This window comes from Cataglyphis hispanica, chromosome 2, assembly GCF_021464435.1.
Source record: "Cataglyphis hispanica isolate Lineage 1 chromosome 2, ULB_Chis1_1.0, whole genome shotgun sequence".
NCBI classification, from domain to species: domain Eukaryota; kingdom Metazoa; phylum Arthropoda; class Insecta; order Hymenoptera; family Formicidae; genus Cataglyphis; species Cataglyphis hispanica.
Window position 1 is genome coordinate 285,394 of NC_065955.1, and position 26,653 is coordinate 312,046.

The 26,653-nt window shown below is 34.8% G+C and overlaps 6 protein-coding genes across 9 annotated transcripts; 2 read left to right on the forward strand and 4 right to left on the reverse strand.

Annotated features, from left to right (window-relative positions):
- Positions 1-110: 110 nt before the first annotated feature.
- Positions 111-3,774, reverse strand: LOC126856182 (dynein axonemal intermediate chain 2-like). Its single transcript, XM_050604465.1, has 10 exons — positions 3,450-3,774; positions 3,208-3,369; positions 2,878-3,136; positions 2,539-2,792; positions 2,312-2,471; positions 1,772-1,964; positions 1,548-1,683; positions 1,308-1,454; positions 391-606; positions 111-313 (listed from the first exon to the last, which is right to left on the reverse strand). The coding sequence occupies exons 1-10, from the start codon at positions 3,627-3,629 to the stop codon at positions 236-238; spliced, it is 1,785 nt and encodes a 594-aa protein (XP_050460422.1). The 5' UTR covers positions 3,630-3,774; the 3' UTR covers positions 111-235.
- A 42-nt stretch (positions 3,775-3,816) lies between these two features.
- LOC126856205 (uncharacterized) lies at positions 3,817-7,127 on the reverse strand. Its single transcript, XM_050604502.1, has 5 exons — positions 5,788-7,127; positions 5,148-5,660; positions 4,701-5,042; positions 4,322-4,598; positions 3,817-4,222 (listed from the first exon to the last, which is right to left on the reverse strand). Exons 1-5 carry the CDS (start codon positions 5,962-5,964, stop codon positions 3,972-3,974), a joined length of 1,560 nt encoding a protein of 519 aa, XP_050460459.1. The 5' UTR covers positions 5,965-7,127; the 3' UTR covers positions 3,817-3,971.
- A 152-nt stretch (positions 7,128-7,279) lies between these two features.
- Positions 7,280-11,278, reverse strand: LOC126856197 (protein disulfide-isomerase). Its single transcript, XM_050604489.1, has 8 exons — positions 10,893-11,278; positions 9,057-9,388; positions 8,714-8,851; positions 8,369-8,599; positions 7,905-8,276; positions 7,699-7,827; positions 7,539-7,625; positions 7,280-7,365 (listed from the first exon to the last, which is right to left on the reverse strand). Exons 1-8 carry the CDS (start codon positions 11,044-11,046, stop codon positions 7,315-7,317), a joined length of 1,494 nt encoding a protein of 497 aa, XP_050460446.1. The 5' UTR covers positions 11,047-11,278; the 3' UTR covers positions 7,280-7,314.
- A 976-nt stretch (positions 11,279-12,254) lies between these two features.
- On the forward strand, positions 12,255-15,681 carry LOC126856256 (methyltransferase-like protein 22). Its single transcript, XM_050604629.1, is given in 7 exon segments — positions 12,255-12,304; positions 12,307-12,362; positions 13,330-13,402; positions 13,506-13,631; positions 13,702-13,887; positions 13,980-14,147; positions 14,268-15,681. Coding segments are annotated over 7 exon segments (948 nt in total). The 5' UTR covers positions 12,255-12,264; the 3' UTR covers positions 14,567-15,681.
- LOC126856115 (polycomb protein suz12-B) lies at positions 14,614-21,976 on the reverse strand. Of its 3 annotated transcripts, XR_007688330.1 has the most exons (10): positions 21,766-21,976; positions 20,284-20,330; positions 19,677-19,860; positions 19,482-19,573; positions 19,179-19,371; positions 18,751-19,116; positions 18,325-18,638; positions 17,697-17,950; positions 16,545-17,615; positions 14,614-15,163 (listed from the first exon to the last, which is right to left on the reverse strand). XR_007688330.1 is itself a non-coding variant. In XM_050604343.1 (9 exons), exons 1-9 carry the CDS (start codon positions 21,863-21,865, stop codon positions 16,967-16,969), a joined length of 2,199 nt encoding a protein of 732 aa, XP_050460300.1. In that variant the 5' UTR covers positions 21,866-21,976; the 3' UTR covers positions 14,614-16,966. The 3 variants fall into 3 exon arrangements, 2 of the variants coding, with proteins under 2 accessions (XP_050460300.1, XP_050460313.1); XM_050604343.1 differs by having other exon boundaries at positions 14,614-17,615; XM_050604356.1 differs by lacking the exons at positions 20,284-20,330; positions 21,766-21,976 and having other exon boundaries at positions 14,614-17,615; positions 19,482-19,593; positions 19,677-19,825.
- Positions 21,977-22,193: 217 nt separating this feature from the next.
- LOC126856134 (regulator of nonsense transcripts 3B) lies at positions 22,194-26,537 on the forward strand. 2 transcript variants are annotated; one of them, XM_050604395.1, is made up of 7 exons: positions 22,194-22,608; positions 22,848-23,262; positions 23,352-23,503; positions 23,665-23,979; positions 24,693-25,350; positions 25,572-25,786; positions 25,962-26,537. In XM_050604395.1, exons 1-7 carry the CDS (start codon positions 22,465-22,467, stop codon positions 26,175-26,177), a joined length of 2,115 nt encoding a protein of 704 aa, XP_050460352.1. In that variant the 5' UTR covers positions 22,194-22,464; the 3' UTR covers positions 26,178-26,537. The 2 variants fall into 2 exon arrangements, with proteins under 2 accessions (XP_050460352.1, XP_050460361.1); XM_050604404.1 differs by lacking the exon at positions 23,665-23,979 and having other exon boundaries at positions 22,201-22,608.
- The last annotated feature ends 116 nt before the right edge of the window (positions 26,538-26,653 follow it).

Sequence of the window (26,653 nt, forward strand, 5' to 3'; positions counted from 1 at the left end):
GAAGAGACTTTCTTAAACATTTTTTTTAATTTAAAGATAACATCTCGATTTTAATATCCTTACAAATATAAGAATTCTTACAAATTTTATTATAGAATTCTTTATTTCAATTTACTCTTTTTAAATTATTTATTTTCTCTCGGATCGCTTATCTACTACAATGTATTTTGATAGTTTGAGATTGAAATATTTTACTATTTGTATATTAATTATTAGTCATTAGGTATTTAGCATTTCAATTTATAATAGCATCATTTTGCATCACATTATTATTCAATTCCACATTGCTCGCTTCCACTTGTCGTGTTAATTCCTGTAATAATTAAAATTTAGAAACACGTATCTTATACGCGAGATCAAATGAACTTAGCGATGAAATGATTCTCTTACCGTGTTAATCATATTTTCGTATTCTTGTTCGCATTGTGCTATCAGCGCATTCCTTAAAGCGTTCGAAGATTCTTTAGCATCCTCCCGTTCGTCCGGTTTCGAGGAAGCATCAGCAAAATCCGACTCGCCGTGTATCTTTAGAGTCTTCATCTTCAATCGTTGCTCTCTGTTTTTCGCTTCTATCACTTTCTCTCTACGCGTCTCACGATCTAGAAGCTGAAGCAAAATCAATAGCGTAATTGATCGTATTAATACAGAAATATTAGTATGCGTAGAAAATCAGTTAAAAATATAATCTAACATATATAAAACTTATTTCTTCTATTTTTATTTTCCTAGATATAAAAAATTATGTATGTTCTTGGCCATATTAGACAGCTATATTAGATTAGAATGACAGAAATTAAAAATCATATAAATTTTTTCACCATGTATCGAAATCAGATTGACTCATATTATTGGCTTCTCATATTATTGGCTTATTCAGTTATATCCTATTACAATTATATCAATATAACTGCACTAAAGAAAGTTTATCAAATATTAATATATCTTTTTTTTCTATTAAAATTTTAAAAATATACATAATTCATCAGCGCTAAAAAAATTAATCTAAAAATAATCTTAAATTTATAATATAATAATAATAATAATAATTATTATTATTATCATTATCATAATAAAATATAATTATTATTAAAAAGAAATATATAGTTAGAAATTAATACAGTAACAACAAGACGTTACATATATTCGAAATTGTGTTTATTATTATAAATATATGTTACATATATTTTATAATAATACACAAAGAAACTATCTTTTTGATCAATCCTTTGATCTTATTTATTATTTATTATTATTCTTTATATTGTTATATAATTATTATTATTTTTCTATTGTTATGTAATATTTACCGCGGTTAATAGCAATTTGTCGTTCTTTTGATTGACTTTTAAAGCTTCGGAAAATTCGAGCAGATAAGTTGCACCCTTTTTGTTCGCAACTGCAGCTAATTGTCCCTGCTCGTGTGGTCGTAAACATGTCAAGCTCTCATCGCAGACCTTTAAACGATATTGTTATTATATAAATTAAAATTTAATTAAATTATTAAAAAAATCCAATTTGCAGTCACGTAAATTGTATTAGCGCAATACCTTTACGCTAAGAACTGGGCTGTCCTGTTGAATTAAGAAATCCCACACGTCTAAAGTACCGTCAGTTTTAATCAAATAATAGACGGAATAACGCGTGGCGCTCCACGCACCGCCAGTTAAAAAATCTCGATGTCCGCTGTTAGGAATTTAATTTTGTTTCGTTAATCGTTTAACAAGCTTGCCGCGTAAGTTTCTCGTAATCATTTTTTTTCTAAAACACTCACGGTGTCCACGCTATGCAGGATTCCCTACAGTCCTCTGACCAGATCCTCGCGGTCCAGTCGCCGACCGTCAAAAAGTTTTTCACAAATGTCGGATTCCTCTCCAGACTTATAACCGGTCCGTATTGCGCCTTGAATCTCGAAGCGATTTTCTCGCCAGGCGTTTTACCCTTGCGATTGCCCGATATCACGATTCCTGAACGATATTAGAATTATCCTCATCATAGGTAAATTTTCAAAATTCATGGACAAATTCAAAAGATTTATTCTACGCGTATTCGACAATTAATAGCATTTGCGTGACATTTCGTGACTGTAAGCTATCGTATCACTTAATAAGACTGTTAATATCACATAAATATTTTTTTTTTTAAATCGCTTGTCTCTTCGTGTCATCAAAGTTTTACTTATAAAACTTATCAATTAATAATTTATTTTATCTTCTTCCTATTTCGTCTTATTCTTTCTATTCCTATAAAAGCGCGAAGTAATATCGAATAATATCCAAATATATATATGATTCATCTGGAGAATTTATCATACCGTTTTCCAAACCGCACATGAAACGCGTGCCAATTGACGGCTCAAACTGAAGAGCTGAAATGCCGATCGCTTTGTCTACGTTCTGATCTTCCGGCTTTAACAGGTCTATCACCAACGTCTCTGTCGGAATTTGCATTTTCCTGATATCCCACCACTTTATCTACAAGCTCAAATATACGATTCAGTTCTATTGTTGATGTCTCATACGTGAGGAATTAAATATACACCTGTCCATCTTTCGAGGCGCTAAAGAATTCGGTACCGGTCTTGGAATTGATCCACAGAGTCTTGTCGCAGGGATCCCGGTGACTGAACTCCACCGAGCTGATATCCACCGCTTCTGATCCTCGCCTAATGTCCCAGCATGATACCTGCCCAGTCGCCAGACCACTTATCAAAATATTGCTGTCCTTGGGATTGTACTCCAAAGTCAAAATTGGACAGAAAGGCTTTAACGTCATGTAGGGATTGTTTGGGTTCTCTACAGAATAGAATTTCTTCTAATGTATTATTCGTCAACGCGATTGTTATTCAACTTTAATCCCTTCTACATGTTCGACGCGCACCTACTTCCCAAATGTAGGACGCGTAATTGCCGCTGGAGCTCTTCTTGAAATCATCGTTGCAGTAACTGGCCGCGAAGCGAGTACCCTGATCTGGCGACCATGACAGATGAGTGATCTGTCGTTTCATCGTCAGAGGATCACGGTAAACATTCACTGTGCGCGAGAAGGCTCTTTGTATCAGCGGGCTCGCTTCTATGTCGGCAAAGTACTGCTCGTAGATATTGCAAGCATTGTTTTGTAAAATGCAGTGCTCCATCGACTTGAAAAGAACGAGAAAGTTTCAATTATTTCAAAAAAATCGACAAGAGAAAAAGAGGTAAATCTCTTTACGGGTAGTAATTGCAGCATCGTGTGGATGTATAACTCATCTTTCTCGATCTTGCGTCTATATCTAACCGTCTGTTCCAAATCCTTCATATTTACATCCTTTGGCCAGCCGCCCTCGTAATGAAACATCTTGTTGTCCTTGTATGTCGCAGTAGTCGTATTTACCTACGACATATGTGTGTGTGAGATAGATATACTGACAATATATCTTTCGTAAAACTATTGTCCAAAGAAATATATCATACCTCGTGGACCGCATAAACTTTACCAAATTGCGTAGCATGCGTAACGGGATCCATTCTGACATAATTGCTCATTAACGTCGGATTTGACTTGATCTCCACCTCGATCTTGTCGAAATCGGAAAAATTGCATCTCTTCCCGAAATGCATTCTTTTCTTCGTATAAGTGTACTCCGTATTCATCGTATGTAATAAATAATCGCAAAATTATAGACCGGAAAAAAAGAAAGAAATAATATAGATCCAGCGTATACTCATAAAAATCAGTTCAGTATAATATTTAAAATTTTATTTTCATGTATTAGGAAATATTTAATAGCACTTTTTGGATACAATGAAAGATTGGGTACAAATAAAAATTATATTATAGTATAAGAAACAACTCTGCATATATTTCCGTCTATTCTTCACAGTTTATCTGGTAAAGTTCTATCTTCGCAAACATAAATAGATATTATCAATTAAGCGTACATACAGGGTGGTTACTATAGTAACGCTGGATATATGTGTAGCATAGGATTTGGCTCAATCAGTTTTCACTAAAACTGGCACTTTGGGATTTAAACCCTGATGAAGAATAAACATCACTTTGTACGCCAACGCATATTCTGTGCTCGTAGGCTCAATGTTAGACTTGACAATAGGCATTAAATCGCGTAAAATAATGATGATCAACGTATTCAGATATTCTGTGCGCTGTAATTTCTGTATCGCTTCGTACAGCGATAACAATTGCTTCCTATTGCGGTATCTTATGTTGTATGCTCGGGAAAAATCTGAAACATTTTATAAATCCAGACAAGATATATATTTGAGCAAAATTAAAAATTCAGAAAATCGATCAATGTATGTATATATAAAATGCGCAAATTTACTTTCAAAATGTCCCATGCAGGATATATTCCATATGCCATTTGACATCCAGCCTCTTGCCAAAGAAAAATTACAGAATGGTGTTTCGATTGCGGATTCTATAACATTTTTGATGTTATATTGCTTTAAAGAAGCTCCTAATTGACGGAGAATATTCTTTATATCATTCAGTTGGGTCAAATTTAAATTTTCGTTAAAAATTTTAAATATAGATATTGATTCAGCTGCTGTTTTAAGCAAATGACGCTCTTGTGGTAAACAATCTTGCGTAACTGTATTCTGTGAGATGTAAAAAAACGCATAAATATAAAAATGATTTTACATAATTTAAAAAATATATCACTTTCCCCTGCACTCACACTCTCTTTCTCTTTTACTTACCATCGCTTCAAATTCTTTTAGAAAAGCATCACGTGATTTCTTGTATCTATTCTCCTTAGTATCATTCGAGTCATCAGTTTCAGTCTTTAAAAATGCATGATAAGCTCTCAATACTTTAACAATGTCATTCGGTACATTAAAATATCGCAGTGCTTCTACTATGTCTATCGTTACAATCCGTTCTTGTATAAACTGACGCGCGTCACTTCCATGTAATGGACAATCAATTTTATGATTTAAAGAAGGAATTAACGCACTCTCGGCAGATTGTCGCGTTGCAATTTTGCATATTAAATCGTTCAATTCGGCAGCTGATGCTTCGGGCGTTAAAGATTTTCCTGACTAAAATAAAAACGCGCACAATGAAACAATTTTATATTAAAAGTTTATATGTGTATATACGTATATATATTTAAATATGTATATATAATATATTATATTACATACATTTTGTGGATCATCATTAAAAGTATTACGTCCAGCTTGTAATTTATTTGCTGAACTTATCTTTTTAACGTGTGTTTTATTTTCAAGTATAAAATTTTTTTCTCTCTTTAATTTTGCCGCAATCTTCGTAGACGATGTTTTCGATTTTGCATTTTGTATTTTCTTATCGATTATATCACTTTGCTTCGCATTGTCAATAAGCTTCGGCGATGTAAGTTTTTTCGCCGCAAAATTACAAGTTATTTTGTCGGCCTTAACTTGTGCAATTTCCTTAGCGTCAGAATTCCTCGCAATATTCACTTTTTGCGTTGAAATATTATCTTTCGATACTTTTTTGCGATTATTAATCAACATAAGATTGGATGAATAAATATGTTCAATCGAGTCTTTTCTCCAAGATCTTTTCTTCGATGCAGCTACATTAAGTTTCAACTTTTCCCGCAATTCCTGTGCCAGAATTATCGCTCGTCCTATTCCCGCGGCGATTTCCTCAGTTTCGTTTTCACTCGCAATCTAATTGATGACAAATATAAAACAAATATTTCTACATAGGTATATGCATAAATTATATATATATATATATATATATATATATATACACGTGTGTGTGTGTGTATGTAATGGATGGATTATATCATACTTTGTTACAATTACAAATGCCCTCCTCATCTATTTGTTTTTCAACAATGTCCTTCACCTGCCACGGCTTTAAAACAAATGCCGCTTCGTCGCAGTCCATTTTCAATATCTGTTTCACCTCCTCCGTGATTAACAGAGTGTTGTGTAACAATTCGTGCAAATTTGACAAATTTAACATATGGCCTGATATTTCCACTTGTCCGCGATCCTGATAAAAAAAAATATAAATGTAATATTATTACAAAAAAATAACGAAAAAAGATGAAATGTGTTTGCCACTCAAAGTGTTAATTTCCGTACATAAGTAACACAATTTTTGCTCTAAGCAATAAGATAATACAATAAGAATAGTTGTTTATGCCAATTATTATATAATCGGTGTGATTACTCGTCACACTTTTGTTTGTTTACGCAAATGCACAAATCGTATATTATTAGCTGAACGCAAAGCAAATATGCGAGTTTGATAACTTATATGTAAAGAAAGAATTAAAAACTGAATTTTGTTATACAATACATATAGTAGAAAACGTATATTTATAATTTACATCATATAATGTGATAAGATAATGAAATAGACATAAATCAGAATAGAATAATATCTTTTATATATTAAGAATAATATATAATAAAGACTTAATATGATATATATATATATATATATATATATATATATAAAATTTACTTTTTTCTTTTTTTCCCTTTTCGACAATACGTGCCTCATCGCTCATCGCTAATTTGTTTTTTTTTTTCCTAATTTCAGTCAATCAAAAACTAGAACATTGAAAACAACTGCCTATCCTAACTATCTAAAACCATCACCCGCCGTGATAGTTTTAAAAATGCTGCAAATTGGAAATGTACTTGTAAACCACTAGCCCTTTGCAGTGCCCGAAGACTTGCTTTTGTTTGCGTGTAGCAACGAGCAACGAACCGCTTAAATGATGTGTAAATAAAAATAAGAAGTTCTATAAAAAATAAAATGTGATCTATGATTTTTTTCAGATTTTGTTCTTAGATTAACAATCCACTTTCTCATATTAATGTGTGGAGAGATAAAAGCGCGAAAGTATAAATGCTGCAGTTTCCAGAAGATAGAGAGAGTCAACAATCGAGTCAACAAAATGTCATAATCGTGTAGAAATAGGTATTTTCGATCTTCTTATCAAGCGCATTGTAAATGCTTCAATATCGTAGATTTTGATTTATATGACTTTTTGCTTATGTGATTTACTTTTTACTAATTAAAAGATAAAATGTCTGTGCATCGCGACATTTGAACTCGAGATTGTGACAATAGCTCTCTATGTGAAACTGCAAACATATAATTTTCTATTTATATAAATTGTACACATTTATGTTAACTTAATTCCTAACAAATGTGTGTGAAAATGCATCATTGAGAATTATTCTCGTAAATGAAATATTTTGTTGTAAAGTGGGAAAAATTATGGAGTTAATTGGATGCAGGAAATATAAAAGACGAATCAATGTTGATTTTACTTCTTATAATAATGATTATATGCGTTTATAACTCATCCTTCCTTGGCACGTCGTCGTCTTCGTCCTCTTCTTGAGCCTGTAATGTAAAATAATCAATATAAACAATATTAAAAAAATTACACTTTGTAAAATTCATCAAAAACTCGACATGACTCGAATAGTAGATAATTTACTGTGTCTCTCTCTTTAGTAATCGAACATATTTGTACAAACTTTCTTTCGCGATATAAATGCAATTCCGTAACATACCTCTTCCGCGGCTTGACCGTATTCTCCGCCACTTTCAATAAATTTGGAAAGACCTTCGAGCGTTCTTTCGCCGTTGAATTCTACAGCCTAAGAACGAAAATTATTGAAATGAGAATGTTATAAGTGTATCACAAATTAAACGAAAGCGAAAAATTTGTACCTGATTCGTCTCTTTTTTGTATAGCGTGATTGTGGGAAAATTGACGATCTTTACATCTTCCAATTCATTAGCAGTAGCATCCATTTTCGCGATGACCAACTTGTCATTGTCCTTATATTTTTCACCAAGCTGAAATCAACGCTTTATCGATGTAACAAAGCTATTATCAGTTTACAAATGAGTTTCAACAGAAAGAGAAAACATACTTTATCGTAAATAGGTGCGAGCTGCTGACAATGGCCACACCAAGGTGCGTAAAACTCAACGAGAACGTCCTTCTCCTTGTCATAGGCAATTTCGTGGAAGTTTGTGCCAACAAGGACTTTAACCGGGTTCTTATCCCAATCCTCAGGTAGATCCTGTGTAAGCAAGTGTCGCTTTAATTTGCCTTCTACGAAAGCGGTAACAAATTCTTCTATATTTTCGGTAGTTAATTCTGGATTTTCAGGCTTGTATTTCGCCATATCCTGTTCGAGTTTAATGAGCCGCATAGCCGGCACATTTTCCTTTTTCAAACCGAAAAACTCGAGAATGCGTTCATGATCAGTCTCATCACAGTCGATCGTTACGAATAAGACCTGCAGATATATTAAAGCGATATTTTAATCGATTCTTTTGAAAATGATACACAAGAAAACAAGAAATAATAATGTACAAATATGTTTTATACCTCGCCGCGATATTTTGTCGCCGGCGCTCGAATTGCATCCGTGTGTTGTTCAAAATGGCCAGCTTCCTTGCTAAGGAAGATTAATAAGTGACTCTTGATGTCTCCGCTGAAAATCTTCTGCGCCGTATCCTGGTTAAATTCAACAACCAAAGGTAACGAGTGTACGAAAATAAAGTTTTGTACATCTTTAATAGTAACTTCTCCGTCGTAGATGGCTCTTCCTTCATCAAACTACAAAGAATAAGAAATCAATTTGATTTGTAAACTCTTATTTTGTAGAATAGAAATCAATTTTGCTTCAGATTATTCCTATTTCAAAATACTAATACAGTAATGTAAGCATACCTTTTTGAATAGCACAATCTTTCCATCTTCAATCTTATATTCATTAAAAACTTCGTCAGCGCTAGTAATACCAAACACATGATCATCTACAATGTTGCCAACTTCCAAGAACATTTTGGCAGCATCACTCGTCACATCCTAATAAAGTCATTATATGTATATGAAAAGCATCAAAAATACATTAAGAAATTAATGTATTGGATTCTGTGATTATCATAATATATAATTATTCAAAATGCAAAAAGTTTTATATATAATACAACCAATAATGATGAATATAATGAATTACATAATGACTCTGAACCAAAGAGATATATTCAACAATATTTCAACATTGCTATACCTTAAAGAATCCAACAATAGCGACATTGTGTGTGTCAATAAACACTTTCGTCTCATCGATCGTCAACAAATCTTTGGCAGGCGGACCAGTCTTTTTGTTTAGCCAATTGACGATATCGTCAGCTTGACGGCCACCAGTATATTCAATCAGAGCTCCCTTACGATAAAATATGAGAGTAGGATATCCCTTCACTTTATGTTTCTCGGCGAGTTGTGTCTCGATTGTTGCATCCACCTTGCCTAATTTGATCGTTGATTTTTCGTCTTCCAATTTCTTTGCCGCTTTAGCATATTCAGGTGCTAAAGCTTTACAATGTCCGCACCATGGAGCATCTGTGACAAAGAAGTATATATAATAGCATTAGTATTTTGGTATCTACCCAAATGCAAGATTATTATTCAGAAAAAATTTAATAGATAATAATCTACATTCGCAACATTATAAATTTTTTAATTTTATTTTATTCCCATCTCTATTATAATCTTGACAGTGATATAAGCAAACATATGAAATATGACTCTGCTGAAGGTTTATAAAGAGAAGAATCTGAAGAGAGGAATTCTTCTTTTATATCAAAGTTCTTATTTAATAAAATCAAATAAAAAAAAAGAAAAATATTAGATTACCATCCCACGATTTCATGTGCTAAAATTTTTCTGAAATATAACCGTGAATTGTCGAATTACATGAATACCATATGGTTAATTATGCAAATTCACAAAATGGCAATTAGTGATTTAAAAATTGATAAAATTGACATAAATTTTTCGATCCCGGTAAAGGCGTAATTAATTCAAACGTTTAATCTAGATCATTTAATTCAGATGGATCGATTTGGATTATTCGCGGTTCGCTGTTCAATTACCGGCATCACCTTCATGGAATTATCATAATGTGACGTCATCCGCCGTCTCGACCGGATCACCGACTTACAAAGTATAACGGTAAAAAAAAAGCACCAAGGAAAGGAAAAAGGCTCGTTTTATTTCTGCACTTTCCTACACTTTCTACACATAGACAAGACAAACACGACGCGTGGTCTGCGTTTTAGACGAAGAAGAGTTATCGAGAACATAAAACTGTTCTCGTTTACGAAAAATCTAAAAGATCATTAAAAGGCATCTAAGAGATTAAAATCTCGTAAACACATATATCTCATTGTGATAAGAATATATAACAGATGTTGTCCAAATGTGATCGAAACGGACATTTATTCTTTTCGGCGTTTTCTCCTTCTCTTTCTACGATCATGGGGCCAGATGTCAGATCATTCATAATATCATTAAAAATGAAGAGAAAAGAAAGAAAGAGGAAATGATGATAAATTGTATGAAATCGCACTGGAGAACATGTCTGGAATCGATCGCGTGTACCGCTACCGGTCTCCCGTTATTTCTCCTCGAGGATGCTCGAGGCTCGAGTGATGACGTGTACAGAGTTCGTGTTTGCATCTGGATCACGCGAGTGAAACCGGCAACCTATTCGTTCGGAGTAAAATCATGAGGGATGAATTTTAATAAAGATTTCTCTCCTCTCCTTAATCGTATGTAATTACATTAACATTATTTTTTATAGTGAGAGAGAGAGAGAGAGAGAGATTACATTTTTTTTCTTCATCCTTGTAACCGCGAAGGGTAAGTAAAGTCTCGTCCCGAGTACAAAAAGTGCAGATGGATCGGTGCAACTCCCTCGGAGCAACAGATATACTCCGAAGAAAGATATACAGATACACGTACACACACATATATATATATATATATATATATATATATATACATATACATATATATATATATATATATATATATATATATATATATATATATATATACTTACAGAACTCGAGGAGCACAAACTCATTTTCTTCGATGACGCTGTCAAAGTTGTCCTTGGTGACTACCAAGACACCCTCGTCGACCTCTACCTTGGCGAGACAAGCCGCGATGAGGCAAAGCGCCGCGAGACAAAATTCGCCGACGAAACCCCTCATACTGATCAGAATCCCTCTCTTTGCAAATCCGGAAACGCTCTCTTCTCGTCGCTGGTACCTTCGGAGAACCGAGTCCCGGAATATAAGGGTTCGCCTCGTTGAAGCAAACGGTAACGAGGAATGACGGCGACGATGAAGAGGATGGGATAATGAGGAAGACACCGTCCACGAGGAGCGCGCGACGAATGAGCGGCTGAGCAGACGCGGCGCTGCGTCGGCGAAGCGATAGGCTCGCGCTTTCATACGCGTGGCATCGTCCTCAGCGTGGGGATCGCGGATTGGCTGAATCGGCCGCGGTCGGCCATACGCGTCCTTGTCACAACCACGCGCACGTCACAACACGTCAAGCACAACTTTACCTTCCGGCGAGATAAAGCCGCGATTTTTGGAGATCGCGTTGTCGATCTCGGACGATAAGACACTTGGCGAATCGAAAGATAACACGTTAGAAGTATCGACAAATTAGGACGATACATTACAAATCTAAAGTATTATTAATTATAAATATACAATTTTATTTCTAAATAAATTCCTGCGAAATTCCTAAATAAATTTCACCGTCTGAAAGGATTCCGGAATATTTTATTATACAAGAATGATATTTTAAAAAACGAATATATTATAATAGTGATATTTGAGTGTATTCGATTTTTAAAACATTATTTGATGAATATTAATATTTTGATAATATTTGCTGAATACTTATGTTTTGATAAACAATTTATTCCGAATATTTGAGTATTCAACTGTCACTTTATTATTTGATATTAGATATTATTATTCGAATAATTCATATTTTTGATGTAAATCGATAATATAATAAAATATAAAATTAATCTCTAATGATCATTAGTTTTTTTTATCGACGAAGAAGATATCTCCGTCCATATCGGTCATGCTCGATGAATGTCAATCACCCAGCGTTATATTTGTATAGGTTACGTTCCGATATACACTGTTGAATAAACTATTGAACTATATGCACATTGGAAAATAGTCATAGCGCCATAACATAAAATAATATTTTGGTGATGCAATAATGTGGCCTAATGCACTTGAAAACAAAAGAAAAGTTAACAAACGAGCTTAATTCTCAAATTTACGGGGCCTGTAAATATCTCAAAAGTTATAAAATTTGTATAATTCAGATTTAAATTCATCTACGAGTTTAACCGTGATTCACGTTGATGTTTTTGTTACAGTCGCACAATTAAAACAATGGCAAAACGACGAGTATGGCTGATAAAAATGCATGCATTATACCCTGTTGTTCGAAGAAACTGCATAATGATCATTTATTCAAAACGCAGTCCAAGGTATCCATGATTAATTAAGGGAATGAAAGAATTTTTATGATTAGATGAATTTTAGCATCCTTGGGGGTCATACTTTTATTTTTTATTTAAGAGAAAGTTATTATCCCCAAGAATGTTATTATTCCTCAAGAATATATGTCTTATAAAATATTCTAACGTTGCATGCTTTCCCATTCTTCAAGAGAAGGGAGAATGTAGAGAAAATTGAGAATATATAGTTTTACAATATCTGGAAAAATATAGATATTTGACAAATTTACAAGCATTAAAGAAAACAGGCATATAAAAATGTATTCTCAAAATATTATCAAGCTTCTCATATTAAATATTTCTTATTATTTATCACAGGATTGGAAAATCCTTCCTTGTGTCAGATAATGATGCTGATAAAACATCAGAAAATTGTTTTACAATAAGCAGAAAAGAAGCTTCCTTAATGGCGTAATATTTAATTTTGAAGATTCAACATGCATTTTATATTTAATTGTCAGTAATAATACAAGCTGAACAAGCGTCGATATAGGATTATGGATTATGTAATTGTGTCATGTTAAGACAGAAATTCCCGAAATAAATGCAGCCACGAAGGCTATAATATTGGCGACGACGACACTTCATTATCGTGGTCGACGGATACAAAGTCACTTCCGCGATTTATTTTCGCGCATTAATCGCAAACGTTCTCAGCCCTGAGACATTAGCGCTTCACCAAAGAGATTCTGATTATTAATAATGCATATATATTTAGTGCAAACGCGCCCATATAGCTTTTAGCGCATTACATAAGTAAAATATAATAAGCATCGATATTTTGTGCTGTGTATAATATAATTCAAGTTCCTAAATTGTATTATTTCTCGAGAAGTATTAACGATCTTTATCAATAAATTGCATCTCGGAGATAATTAAAAATTATAGTAATATATGAAAAAACTAATTAAAAGAGAAATATCCTTTATCTGCTAAGGTGACGATGCATAAAGTAACATCGGAAATATACACGGAAAACGATCGTATCTCCGAAAAGCTTGACAGTGGCAGTGAGTTGCGCTTTCTTTAATTTGGTATAATATATTTCTGAACTTATAAATATAAGTTTAAATATGTAGATGTGTGTTTAAAACATATTGCAATTAATTTCAGATACGGTAACCAAATTCACTTTTAAATATCCGTCATACATGATCGATAGGACGGAAGAAACGTTAAATTACGATAGCGACGACGATCTAAATGTGGAGAGAGATAGAGAAGGAACGATTCAGATAGGTGCGGAATTAATTACTGTCTCGCGCACGTGCCTTCGTACATCCGTATTTAGCGGATTGTATATTTACAGAACATAGTGTATCCACGGAGCTCAATTTGGTCGGTTTGCAAGTCTGGAGAGGCGCTTTCTTACTATCCGATTATATCCTATCGCATCCGGATTTGTTTAAGAATCAAACGATTCTGGAATTAGGATCAGGAGTTGGCCTGACCAGCATTATAGCGAGTTATTTGGCTAAGGAAGTCATCTGCACGGGTAATACATACAAATGTTTCTATTAAGAGCATCAACCTTAATTATAATATATAATATTATAATCTTCAACCTTATTTATCTTAAATTTCCAGACATCAATGCGGGTGATATTTTGAATCTAATCAAACGGAATTTTCTGAGGAATCATTCCTACGTCAGATCTCGTTATTATATCGAAGAAGTAAATTTTTTAAATCTGGGATGGGCGAAGAAATTGGAGGAGAGATTACAGAGCGCAAATATCATATTGGCAGCGGATGGTAAATTTAATATTTCTGTATTTTGCGATAACAAATGTAAAAGATAGAGATAAGAGAAATGATAATGGTATTATAATGGTATGGAATGATAATGGTATTACTTTCTTTTTGGTCTTGCAGTCATCTATGATGACAAGATCACGGATGGATTTGTCCGCACATTATCGAAACTTCTATACACGAAGGAGAAAAAGATCATTTACATCGCACTGGAGAAGCGATACGTCTTCACTATCGCCGACTTGGACACTACTGCTCCAATGTACGAGGAATTTTTACGTTGCGTCGAAAAGTACAAAATGAATTGGTCTATAGATTATATTAATATTGATTTCCCATGCTATTTCAAGTATAATAGAGTCAAACATTTGGTTTTAATGAAGATACAAAACAATATAAGATCTATTGCATATGTGTAGCGAATAGCTTACGTTCTTTATAAGGTACGCGCGAGTAACACAGTATATTATGCGATATAATATATATTACATAAAATATTCACGTCAGTGTTACAAGTAGAAAGACAGAGTTTAAAGTTGCCAGATTAAAAAATTAAGATTTTTTCGTAGATGTACACTTATATCTAACAAAATATATAGCATCACAATTAATGTAAGTTGAGTAAAAAGTAATTGTCTACTTAAAACAAATCACTTCTCGGGTATTGTTTCCGCCAACACATGTGCATAAAATAATTAAATGGTAAAACTTTTGCGCGCTTTCTAAACAAGATTTAGCTTAAATTAGGATATTATATCTAGAAATCCCTTCTCTTTAATCCTTCGATTAAAAACGGTAATCTAAGGATTAATAGGAAGAAAATACTCTGATTGTTCGTGAAAATGACAGCTATGTGATATAGATTTCTCACGTCCACAATTTTATTTCATCGTTTATTTTCTTATTTACAACCTATTATAGATATATTATTGGACAGTGAATTGGAAGTCGATCGAAGAGAACGATAATTCCGTTAAGCTTAAAAATGCCCCGGCATTTGATCGGCGGCGTATGTTCTAGGAATAAAAAAATTTCATTACACTACCTACAATGTAAAGAAGACAGTATGTATATATAAAGGAATGTAAGCGCTTCTTCGAACGACCGCGGCAGTAAAGGTTGTAATATGTTACACGCAAAATTTATAACAGTTCTAGTATACTAGTTGATACTAGAGATCTGAATCGCCAAGAGTGTGTTACACACGCGACAGAACGACAATCGCCAGAGGGATTAATAGTCGATTAATATAATGTAAATGATTGATTAATCTCATTAATCCGAAGAGATAATATAATAATTAATTCGCGAATTTCAAAACGATATCTTTCAAATTGTCGACCGTCGTTCCATGGATTCAGATCTACACTTGGTTTGGTAAAAAGGCACTTTCGCTCTACCGATCCGTCTCTCTCGATGTAGAAAATGTATAATTTACAGCCTCACAATTTGTTTGTTTTAATATACTTTTATGTATGTATATACATGTATACACGTATATAAATACACGTTCGCAGAAATATCGGAAATTGCAGACATAGCATTCTGTTTCATCACATTCAGCGTTCGCCTTACTCTTTTCGCTCTATCTCTTCAAAAAGAAAAAGATCGAAACGATAAAAAGTAACGTTCAGCTACGATTAATCTACTAAAAAGAGCATGCATATTCCGCTATATAAAAGAATAATCTATCGATGTATGTAAAAGAACATTTTGTCATTTCGAGTTTGCCTTATGTAAGCGGTGAGTAAAATTAGAATTTTGTTTATTCATGCTTCCAAAAAACTAAAGGTCTCCCCCAGAAATCAATCTTTGAATCATGAGATCCTTTGTTCTTCACATTCATCTGCTACAACACGTGACAAAATGAATCTGCGTTATTTCTGGAATATAGTAACTTCGCGAGTTTTATGAATCAGTTGCAAATATACGGGAAAAAACTACCGGAAATACCATGTAAATAAAAGCTTTAAAGAAAGAGTGAAATAATGAAACACCACTGACTAGAGAAAAAACAAGAAGAAAAATAATGTATAATATATGACAAAAGTTGCACGCCCGCGAGAGGCATCGTTCGTTTATTGTTCGCGATCGGAGTCATCGACACAGAGACGAACAGGATAGAGTCGTTCGCCGGGTATCCTTTTCCCCGTTTTCTTCATTCTCGATTCGACTATATACGTATAATCATTTACAGCTTTAAATTAAATCTCGAAAATCGAATCTAACTAGCACGATAATCATTCGGCTCATTTAAGAATTTCAATTGCATCTTATTTATATTATTTGCAACAAATACTGTACAAAAAAAAGAAAGAAAAAAGTACAATTTGCATTACAAACACGCGAGATCGATCTTATTGTTACCAATGGGTTAATAGCTATACTGAAAGCTACCTCCATTCGCGGACGGTTTCTGGCTGGCGGCGATGCTTGCCGATGCTGCTCGGCGTATCGCGTCCAGAACCAATTTTCGCCGTTGATTATTCGGTGGTATTTTCTCGCTCTCGCTCATCTTGCATAGATTTGCAATGTAGCATCGTGTTGCTTGTGCTCTCTCCGTCACTTGCACTATATAGTTTGTACTTTTGCATATTTGCCGGCGAATTATCACTCAACGGTATTCCAATTTTCACTCTAATCGATAATAAAACTGCACGTTGAACGATCGTGATCTTATTCCGGGTTGCTCCATGTCAAAGGAGATCGCATCCGCAAAACTTCCACCGATAAACGGAATTCCGCATCGAACTATCGTGAATGAGTCTTGCTGCTCGACGAGGACGAGACACACTGTTATGCTGGCACTTAAATGTCGCTTATGTACCTGTGACATTATGCACGTTACTGTGCATGCTTTTAACGTTTTGCGAGCTGGGTGAACTCAACGGCAACGAAGTAGTCGTTTTTCGTCTGGCGTTCGTCGACGAGCCCGACGAGCCATCATTGCTGAAGCTTATCTTGACGCCGCCCGACATGCCGCCAATCTTGGACGTGTCCTGTTGCATCGATTGTGTGCCTACAGCTCTCCAGTGTTCCACTTGAGCCTCGTGCGACTTTTGCAACACCCTACGCACGTCTCCGTCCTCGCCGCCCTCCTTCATAATTTCCTGCAGCTTCTGTATGGTCTGGTACAGTATCACCGGACTGATCAAACCAAAATCGAACAGACTGCACATGTGCAGTACAAAGTTGCGATAGAGATTCTTCATGAGCAGCTCCTTTCCCTTACTCTCTAAGAACATTTGGCAAGCTAGTGGTATCTGGCAGTCTCCCACGTATCCGTGCTTCATCACGTGTAGATTCCACATCTTCATCAGCTCCTTCTCGCCCTCGTTCACGTCCGTGAAGTCGTCGATCATCATCATTGTCTTTGTTTGCAACCACTTGGGATCGTTTTCACCTTCGGAATCGATGCCCATCTCTTTGGGATATATAGGCAGACATGTAACTGTGTGATGATACAGTCTAAAGAAAATAAGTACATTTTTAATAGCAAAAGATTATTCGTGCTATAATTTTAGCGATTGTTCATATTGTAACGCTTACCTATTGTGACCTGTGATATAAGGTCTCTGGCTCTCGAACTCGTTTTCGTCAAGCTCCAGAAATTCGGACAGGCTCGGTTTCGTTCTCTTCGGACGGCACACCAAAATATTTGTCACGCTTGTGCGCCTGGTTGGTCCTGTCCTTGAAAAAGGTGCACTAGATGGTTGCGAAATTAATTCGTGAGGACTACCTGCATACGAACCATCATAGCATTCGTTTATTGCTACGTCTATTCGGGCACCTTGTGGAATTGGCTGAAAAAAAAGCATATGATGAGTTAATTTTATTGTACAGAGTAAGATCCATCGTAATGCTTGCATTTTTGTTGTATATTTTATCGACTGTGGCCCCTTGTTCTTCATTAGTCTCTAGCGCCCTTTATTTTCGATTCCATTGGATTAAGGTGATTTTTTATTTCTCTTTAAACACATGTTTATTATATTATTATCACAACAACATCTATATAAACATATTGTAACTGCAAAGCTCTAATTTTTTAAGAAGATTATTTATAACTTTGAAAAATAATGGAATCCAAATTCCGATTCCGAAATTACAATATTTTTCATTACATGTAAATGTAAATTGTATTTATTACTTACGTGACATTAATATGAATTGTGCTTACCACGTATGTGAATGTGAATCGTGAATGACACAGTTTCAAGTGCTTTAATAGAGAGTACAGTTTTCCACAATCCAAGGAGCACCAGGGGCAGTGTAGATCTTCGCAGGCCTCTGTCTGTTGCCGGCTGTTATTATTGTACAAAAATTGATAGACTATTTGCTGAGTTCCATTAGCATTAGTATCCACCTTTTCGTTGGAGACACTCATTCTCGACGAGGGTGTTAGCGGACTAGGCGTTGGCAGTGTCGCGTTATTGTTATTGTTTGTGCTACTATTATTATTATGGTTTACAGAAGAGGAACGCTCGAAACCAGCTGAAAAGATAATGGCAATACCATTTATTGTAATGCAATTTTTTTTGTTTGATGTGGACACATTACAAAATCGCGGATTTACACGTGTGCATGATAATTGAAGATAATTTACCGTTGACCGACCGATTTTCTTTATTATCGCCATTTGGTATCGAAGGTATTGGCATCGGTCTGTCCACTAAACCGTTGCTTGGCTCTGTGGTCCAGCTGAGCCGAAACTTTAAAGTCGGTCCCTGCTTAAACATCTCGAATGGTTCACAATCCTTGATATCGATTACAGTCTCCCAAGAATTGTGCTTCTTAGGACTGGACCTAATGTTGGTCTGCACTTCTTGCAAACCCAACTCGTACTCGCCATCCGTTAATAGACATCGATTGTGTTTGTCATAGACAGTGAGCTCCGAGCCGTACTGTTTTACTTCATCGCCGGCAGTCTTGATCGAGCCCGTAGACGATTTACGACGTTTTTGAGCTGGTTCTGAGCCAGAGAGAAATAATTGAAAGTAGATAGATATCATTTTAACTCGCAAGCGTACGTACCTTCTAAATCACAGTTATTTATAAGGCAGCCATTGTTAGACATGCAATAAACCCTGAGCAAGAGCATGTAAGTTTTCGCTATGTGACCGTTGTTTAAGCTAAAAGATTCATTAGGTATGGAAATCGTGGGTGCCTTCGGCGGAGGCTGACTCTCGGATGGGTTAATCGGGACCTCGCTTGTACCGACTGAAACCTAAACACATCGACATTTTTTAATCAAGAATCTATTAATTGAAAATCTAATTGCACACTACAGAGTTTTATACATAAAACTATTGCATATAAATATAAACTCAAACTTACCTGCATGATAGGCGAGCTGACATCTTTCCTTTTCTTATGGCAGATTTTCAACAACAACGTTTCCACTTTGACTGGATCTTGCGAAATCTCAACTACAATTATACATTAAATTCTTAAAAAGCATATAATCGTTACGCGAAATTCCTCGCCTGAACTTATTGGACAGAAAAAAAAAAAAGGATAATCGGAATGTACCTCTTTTATCGTAAAATCCTAGAAATGTAAGAGTCATGTACCCGCGAACATCGAGATTCTGTTCTTGTTTCTTTTTCGCTAATAACTTATCTAGAATCGTGTCAATCTTAAATCCTCGCCGTGATTTGTGACTTCTGGACATACGTTGCCGCATATATGTTAAGTTTCTGTACAGAAATATTGGCTAAAAAAAAAAAACATTAATTTTTAATGTACGTCCGTTAGATAAAATGTGGTAGTTTATAAATAATTTAATTTTTATAATATAGCTTATATTTAAATTTTATACCCACCATGAATTTTAAATACGGTAATTCTGAGAAGCGTGTAAAAATGCAAATCTCGATTCGGTCAAAAAAATATATTTTAACTTACCTTTAGCAAATGCTTGGTATATTTCAATTTAACATTGCGCGTAAATTTTAACTATTTACTTTTGTATTTTTGTTTCGTTAAAAACTTTTACTACACCAAAGACGCATATAAAAAAAATTATATGCATATATAACAGAAGCAGACAAAATGTACAATTAACACTTTGAGGGCAATGCAAATTAAAATTATATGACACAACCAGAAAGATTAAAATAGAATATTGTCTACTCACAGAAATTTGGTTTCTTGTGCGAAGGAATCGGTAAATCTGTGTTGGTTCTGAAAACAAAAAGAAATAATAAAGTTTAAATAAAAATATTAAAACGTTTATATAATAAGTAAGAAGCAATTGCTGATAGAATATTGAAATACAAAAATATTTGAGAAACTAGTTTTACTAACTATCTTCTTGAAATTTTTATGCAACAATTTTTATTATATGATAACAGTAAAATTCATGCGAATTTATGAAAATTAAAAAAGTATTATTCTTATAATTAAATACTTCTTATAATAAAATCTCTTTCTTAATTTATTACAAGTTTACATTTTAAGTACAAAAAAATTATTTATTTTAAAAAATTTATATGAAAATTAAGCTTTTCGTATATATATTTATAATTTTACATTTGCTTTTATCGAACATGAAATTTTATTTTCATCTTTATCTTTCTTAGTACAAAATCGAATCCCCAGATGGCCGTAGAATTGATTACTATCTCGAACTTCAAAAACATTCACAAGCATTTAAAGGGAGCATTACATGATGCAAAAATTGATCCTTCAATCAGGTATCAAATGGGATATGATGAATGGATTTTACTCAAATTATTTGAGATGCCTGCACCCTTTTTGTTACGACGTTAGCAGGCTACACCTCTCTGATCCCATTTTTCTATCGCATTTATAAAATTAATATCTGAGGAGAACTTCTTTAGAAGACTTGCAAAAAACCCAAGATTTGGAGATGTATGTTTTTCATATCCTAAGAAATAAAACTGGATACATGACATGCAAATATTATATTTGAAAATCGCTAATACATAACATAAACAAGTAAATGCATCTGAGACATCGTCACTCATATCTACACCCATTTTTCCGTAATACTAGCAATTATAATGAGATACGTAATTCCTGTCCAAGAGAGCTTGGGTTTTTCCGTAAATTCATATAATTCTCATAAAAAAAAAATAAAATATGCTTTATAAGAAGAAAAACGGATGCAATGTATATTCATCCGGGAAAAACTGCTCGCGATATGGGAAATCGTGCGCGCGAGGTCCGATCTGCGGTAGAAAAAAAAAGGAGCATGTCGCGCGGAGAGAGAGAACGATGACAGGTGTCCGCGCTTCGGCGGCGAAGGGTGCGGAGAGTGAAACCGACGCGCGCCACGGTGAGCGCCCAAGTTGGTTCGCGACGGATAGGGTTAGGTTCGGTCGCGACGGCGGCGAGCGAGATAACGATACATTTGACCCGGGGGCGTCGCGCGCCCTCCGCGAAAGGGTCGTCGAGGGGATCCTCTCGCATGGAGATGATCGGTGAAGGCAGGCGCTTATCGCGACGAGCGACGAAGCGATGCGCGTCGTTGATAGGCGGTAAGGAAGACATACATATACAGAGCGAGAGAGAAAGAGAAAGAGAGAGAGAGAGAGAGAGAAGGAGGGAGGGAAAGAGAGGAAGAAAGGGACTATGCGGAATATTTATCGCTTACTTTCAAAGGCCTGTAGAAATAGCTCGTGATCGGCCTGAATCTGATCCATACGTGGTCCCTTCTGTCCGTCGAGATCCTTTTCCCGCTTCTTCGGCGGCATCTTCGCGCGGTCCTCCGTGCACGAGCAAAGCTCCCCCGCGGAAACGCTCCACCTCTCGGTCGCGCGAAACCTGCGCGACACCGAACCGACAACGACAACACCCGCCCCGCGCTAAAAGTCTGGGCGCACAGGCCTCCCCCTCCTCCAAGACGATTGACGCGTCCCCTCGCGACGCGCCATTTAAATGAGGGCGCATCGCCCATGAACTAAGCCACTTTGAGATAGGCAATCTAGTTATTTACTAGATTAATAGCGGCATTCGATTGGGCATGTTGCCAATTTAAAATAGAAATCTTGCTTATCCTAGACATTGATCGTATATTTAAAAAGTTGGAGAGAAAGAAAGGGCAAACAAACAGTGCTAAACTCGAGAATTCGCCAAATCGAAGATATACTACTTTCTTCTTTTTTCTATGTAAAGTTGAACCAAGATGGTAGCGATAATCGCATAAACGCGTAAACTGAGAAAAACATTCTCTCCTTGTGTGCTCCAAGAAGACTAAATTATATACGCCTCGTATATATCCTCTATTTCGGATTTTAAGAGTCTCAGGGGACAACAAACCTTAAAATCTCGAGAGATCGTGTCGTGAGTCAAAATGACCGAAGAAATGCAACAGCAGGTCGAGGGTGCTGCACGGAATGACAGCTGTTCCACACAGCAGAATGAAACGCAACTGAATTCGTCAGATGTTGGAAAAGTCAAAGATAACAAAAAAGAGAAATGTCGTCCAATGACAAAGGTTCGTCTTGATAGAATTTTCGCAATAGATGCAGATTTCTGTTGTCTCGATAAACATTCTTCATCAATTTCGAGATTATTTCTTGATAGGTACATAAATGTAGGTTATATTAATTGATGAGACAACACATCCGGCTGGATTTTTTAAATGGGTGTAAAATATGAACAAATGTATATATGTTTCATGTTAAAAATATACCTTACAAAATGTGAAATAATGTTATAATTGATTGGTTTTAGGTGGTGATCAGAAGATTGCCTCCAACAATGACTCAGGATCAATTCTTGGAGCAAGTGTCCCCATTGCCAGAACACGATCATTTATACTTTGTGAAGGCCGACATGTCGCTTGGCCAGTTTGCATTTTCTCGCGCTTACATTAATTTTATAGAGCAACAGGATATTTTTGTGTTTCGAGAAAAGTTCGACAATTACGTGTTTATAGATTCCAAAGGAGTGGAATATCCTGCAGTAGTAGAGTTTGCGCCTTTTCAGAGATTACCAAAGAAACGAGCCGGTAAGAAGAAGGATCTCAAATGTGGCACTATTGAGAGCGATTTGTATTTCATAAGTTTCTTAGAGAGTTTAAAGAATCAGGAAGTTGATTCGAGTGTAGCTCAATCAAAAACTGAATACTCTTATCAACCACCAGATAGTGAGTATTTTTAATTCATATATTGCTTGTTCGAGTAAGAAGATGCTATATGGATATTGAAAAGTATTTTAAAATTGTATATTGCATAGACACAGCAAAGAAAATCACGACCACTCCGCTACTTGAGTATCTGAAGGTGCGTAAGCAGGAGAAGCAACGCCTTAGGGATGAAAAACGAGAAGAAAGGCGAAGGAGAGATATAGAAAAGCGTAGGACAAGAGACGATCCTGTTATTTCCAAGGTAGAAAAATTATTGAGATACATTGGAATACAACAAATACAGTATGGAATATAATATGGAATAATAATTATTTTGCTTGTAATAATTACTTCTCAAACTTGGAAAAAGTTTGTACTTCATTCTTTACTGTATTTGCTGATACCAAATATTTTCGTCTACAGCACACATATAATATGGAAAACGATCAGTCATCCAATTTTACCACATCTCACTCCACAAATGTTAAATTTGAAGATACGTTTTTTCAATGCTTTGTCAAAAACTCAAGCATATATAAATACAGAGAGGATATCTTCCTCGATAGACTTATGCAAAAACAAATGCAAGATAAATTATATAAGAATCGTCAAAGATTTTATGATCATGTTAAAAAGACCGAAACAAATAGAAGCATATTTGATGTCAAGAAACTACGTTTAAATGGTAGTAATCAAATTAACTGCCAAACCTATTTCTATTTCCATAAAGACGACCATGTAAGAAAAAATACCGTATTAAGAAAAAAAGTATAATTGTTTCTATTTAAATTATTTTTAATATTAGGATATAGTGTGTATATATATATATATATATATATATATATATATATATATATATATATATATATATGTATATATATATAGAGTATATGAAATATAGAAATATATGATTTTTCATGACGCTAGTAGCCGCGAATTTCTTCTTGACTTTCACGTGCGAAAAAGTTGTGGTACGAAAGAATCATATGTCTCAGTTCCAGTGGCATGTAAAAGAATGAGAATCAGGAATTTAATTTTGCGAATCATTTCTACCGTTGCACCGTGAGATATACGGAAAAATCGATGTTGATGTTTGACCAGCGTCGATGATTTTCTTGAGAAAGGGGCACTTGTTATTATATTTTTATCGCAATTACACTTTTGTATCTATGATTTTCTTAAAACCTTATGTAATTTCATATATACATATACATTATAATATTGTAATTGTTTTAATTGGTCTGTATCAAATTTTTGAGAAGAATATGTTTTTAAGAGAAGCTATAATTATACATTTATATTTCATAATTGTGTTCTCTCTGTATTTTGTTGTACAATGAACTCATGTACACTAATATGATGAAGAAATATGATATATAAAAAAAGATACAAATATATAAGACAATGGATAATAAATAATAGGAAATGCACAATGCATTATTTTTTTACAGGTTTTAAGAAATCCGGATTTAGATAAAGAGTCGAATAAGGACGACAAAGAAAATAAAGAGGAGAGGGAGAAACTTTCACCAAAGGAACTGAAGAATAGGCACAAAAGAGATGAAAAAATAAGAGAGAAATTATCCCGAGATAGGGAGATTAAGCCCATCATTAAAGGATATAGAGAGCGAATTGACGACAGAAACAAAGAAATGAAGCATCGACGATACGATGAGAAGAGACCTTATGGAAGACGTGATGATCGAGAGAATGTGAGAGAGGAGAGAAGACTTGATCTCAAGGATGACAGGAGATACGAAGCAAAGGAAGAATTTAGGGAATCCAGAGATAGAAAGATGGAGGAAAGACGGGGAAAAAGTTATGAGAAAATGAGACAAGAGAAGAAGAAATTGGCAGAAACGAAGAAACAGATTGTTGATATTAATGGGGACAATGCGAGCTCAAAGAAGATAAAGGAGGAATACGATGTTGTACGAGAGAAGGAAGACGGAAATTGTAAAGAGTCTATACACAAGGAGGATGAATTCAAACATGTTGAAGACACTGTATGCACGCAACATGATACTGTCGAGGATCGAATAACGATGGATACGATGCGAAATTGTAGGGATGAAACTGCAGAAGAGCGAAATAGTTCATCCAATCCAGGTATTTATGTTTTCTCTCCCTTTCGCTTCCTTCCTCTCTCCCGTCCTTCTCTCTTTCTCTTTTCCCTTCTCTCTCTATATATATCCTTTTCAATTCTGATATGAGAATAATTTAATAGAAATTTCTCACGCAGTTTTAACAAAAAATGAGAATATTTATTTTATGAAGTAAGTAATATTTGCGTAAATATTTTTGCGATAATAACGAACAGATTAATGCAGATGCGAATGACGAGGATGAATCCGAGGAGAAAGAATCGAAAGTCATGAAGAGGCGTAACTCGCTCGAGAGTAGCGGCGAAGGCGGCGCGGGCGATGGTAGCTGCCTGCGACGTCACAAATCGTTAGATGGAGATGGTGAAAGTAATTTGCAGAAGAACGAGGAGAAAGAAAAGGATAAAAAAGATCCACGATTAGAGCGCAGGATACGAAATAAAGTAAGAGGCTATATATTCATAAAACGCATTGTGCAAAATTATTGTTGTTCAATTGCTCATTTCTTTTCGACGAATTAGCACTATTGAACATATAAACGTTTCTTGTCCAATTTGTGTATATTTAATTTATTTAGTTTATTAAATACAAATATCTAAAAACTCTTGATTGTTGCAGGATCGTCCAGCAATGGAGATCTACAGACCCGGCATGGGCAAGTTCAGCAAGCAACGGTTAGAACGTGAAAAATCGAACAATGATGAACGAGCATCTCTTTCGCAGAGTCCGACGCCGAATCCAAGTACATCTTCCGCTGGAAAATCCGGGAAATCCGGAGCGACGGAAGTACGCTCGATGACGTTCAAACGCAGCGTCACTCGTGATGCGGTGTAATTTCTTCGCATGCTTTTGTCGTTTGCACCGCGAATATGACACTTTGATTTCGATTGATCTTACAATAGATTTAATCATCATATAATATATAATTGTTCTCGTTGTACTATATAAAACATGTCATATCATGTACTAAAGTGACGATTATATACAATTATACATGCATCAAAGATATTTAAATGTTTCATGCACAGTTTAATTGCTCATGTACGTCTCACGTTTTTTTTTTTTTTTCTAAACATGACTTTATTATGTGTAATATTATTGAATTAATAGATACAGTGTACATTTTATTACAACTTTGTAACTTAGAACAATTATGACAATATATGATTTTAAAATCCTTAAAATTCTTAAAAATAGCCTTTCTTTAACTGTTACATTGGTTTCCCTTTTAAGGATTATTTCATTTTTTAAAGAGTTTTATTTATTAGTAGTATTAATTTTTTCATGATTTTATGATTGATAACTTTTCT

Bases quoted from the DNA above. Each gene is read 5' to 3' on its own strand.
- LOC126856182 (XM_050604465.1), bottom strand. From the start codon at position 3,629: ATGAATACGGAGTACACTTATACGAAGAAAAGAATGCATTTCGGGAAG. The intron at 2,793-2,877 runs GTGCGCGTCGAA...TCTATTCTGTAG, and splicing joins GTCCTACATTTGGGAAGTAG to AGAACCCAAACAATCCCTAC. The intron at 607-1,307 runs GTAAATATTACA...ATTTTGCTTCAG, and splicing joins ACAAATTGCTATTAACCGCG to CTTCTAGATCGTGAGACGCG.
- LOC126856205 (XM_050604502.1), bottom strand. From the start codon at position 5,964: ATGTTAAATTTGTCAAATTTGCACGAATTGTTACACAACACTCTGTTA. The intron at 5,043-5,147 runs GTATGTAATATA...TTTTTATTTTAG, and splicing joins TTAATGATGATCCACAAAAT to TCAGGAAAATCTTTAACGCC. The intron at 4,223-4,321 runs GTAAATTTGCGC...AAAATGTTTCAG, and splicing joins CTGCATGGGACATTTTGAAA to ATTTTTCCCGAGCATACAAC.
- LOC126856197 (XM_050604489.1), bottom strand. From the start codon at position 11,046: ATGAGGGGTTTCGTCGGCGAATTTTGTCTCGCGGCGCTTTGCCTCATC. The intron at 9,389-10,892 runs GTAAGTATATAT...TCTTTGTCACAG, and splicing joins GTTTGTGCTCCTCGAGTTCT to ATGCTCCATGGTGCGGACAT. The intron at 7,828-7,904 runs GTATGTTTTCTC...CGTTGATTTCAG, and splicing joins TCGCACCTATTTACGATAAA to CTTGGTGAAAAATATAAGGA.
- LOC126856115 (XM_050604343.1), bottom strand. From the start codon at position 21,865: ATGCCGCCGAAGAAGCGGGAAAAGGATCTCGACGGACAGAAGGGACCA. The intron at 19,117-19,178 runs GTACGTACGCTT...TCTCTGGCTCAG, and splicing joins AAATAACTGTGATTTAGAAG to AACCAGCTCAAAAACGTCGT. The intron at 17,951-18,324 runs GTAAGCACAATT...CTTTTTTTTCAG, and splicing joins GATTCACATTCACATACGTG to CCAATTCCACAAGGTGCCCG.
- LOC126856134 (XM_050604395.1), top strand. From the start codon at position 22,465: ATGACCGAAGAAATGCAACAGCAGGTCGAGGGTGCTGCACGGAATGAC. The intron at 22,609-22,847 runs GTTCGTCTTGAT...GATTGGTTTTAG, and splicing joins AATGTCGTCCAATGACAAAG to GTGGTGATCAGAAGATTGCC. The intron at 23,504-23,664 runs GTAGAAAAATTA...TTTCGTCTACAG, and splicing joins ACGATCCTGTTATTTCCAAG to CACACATATAATATGGAAAA.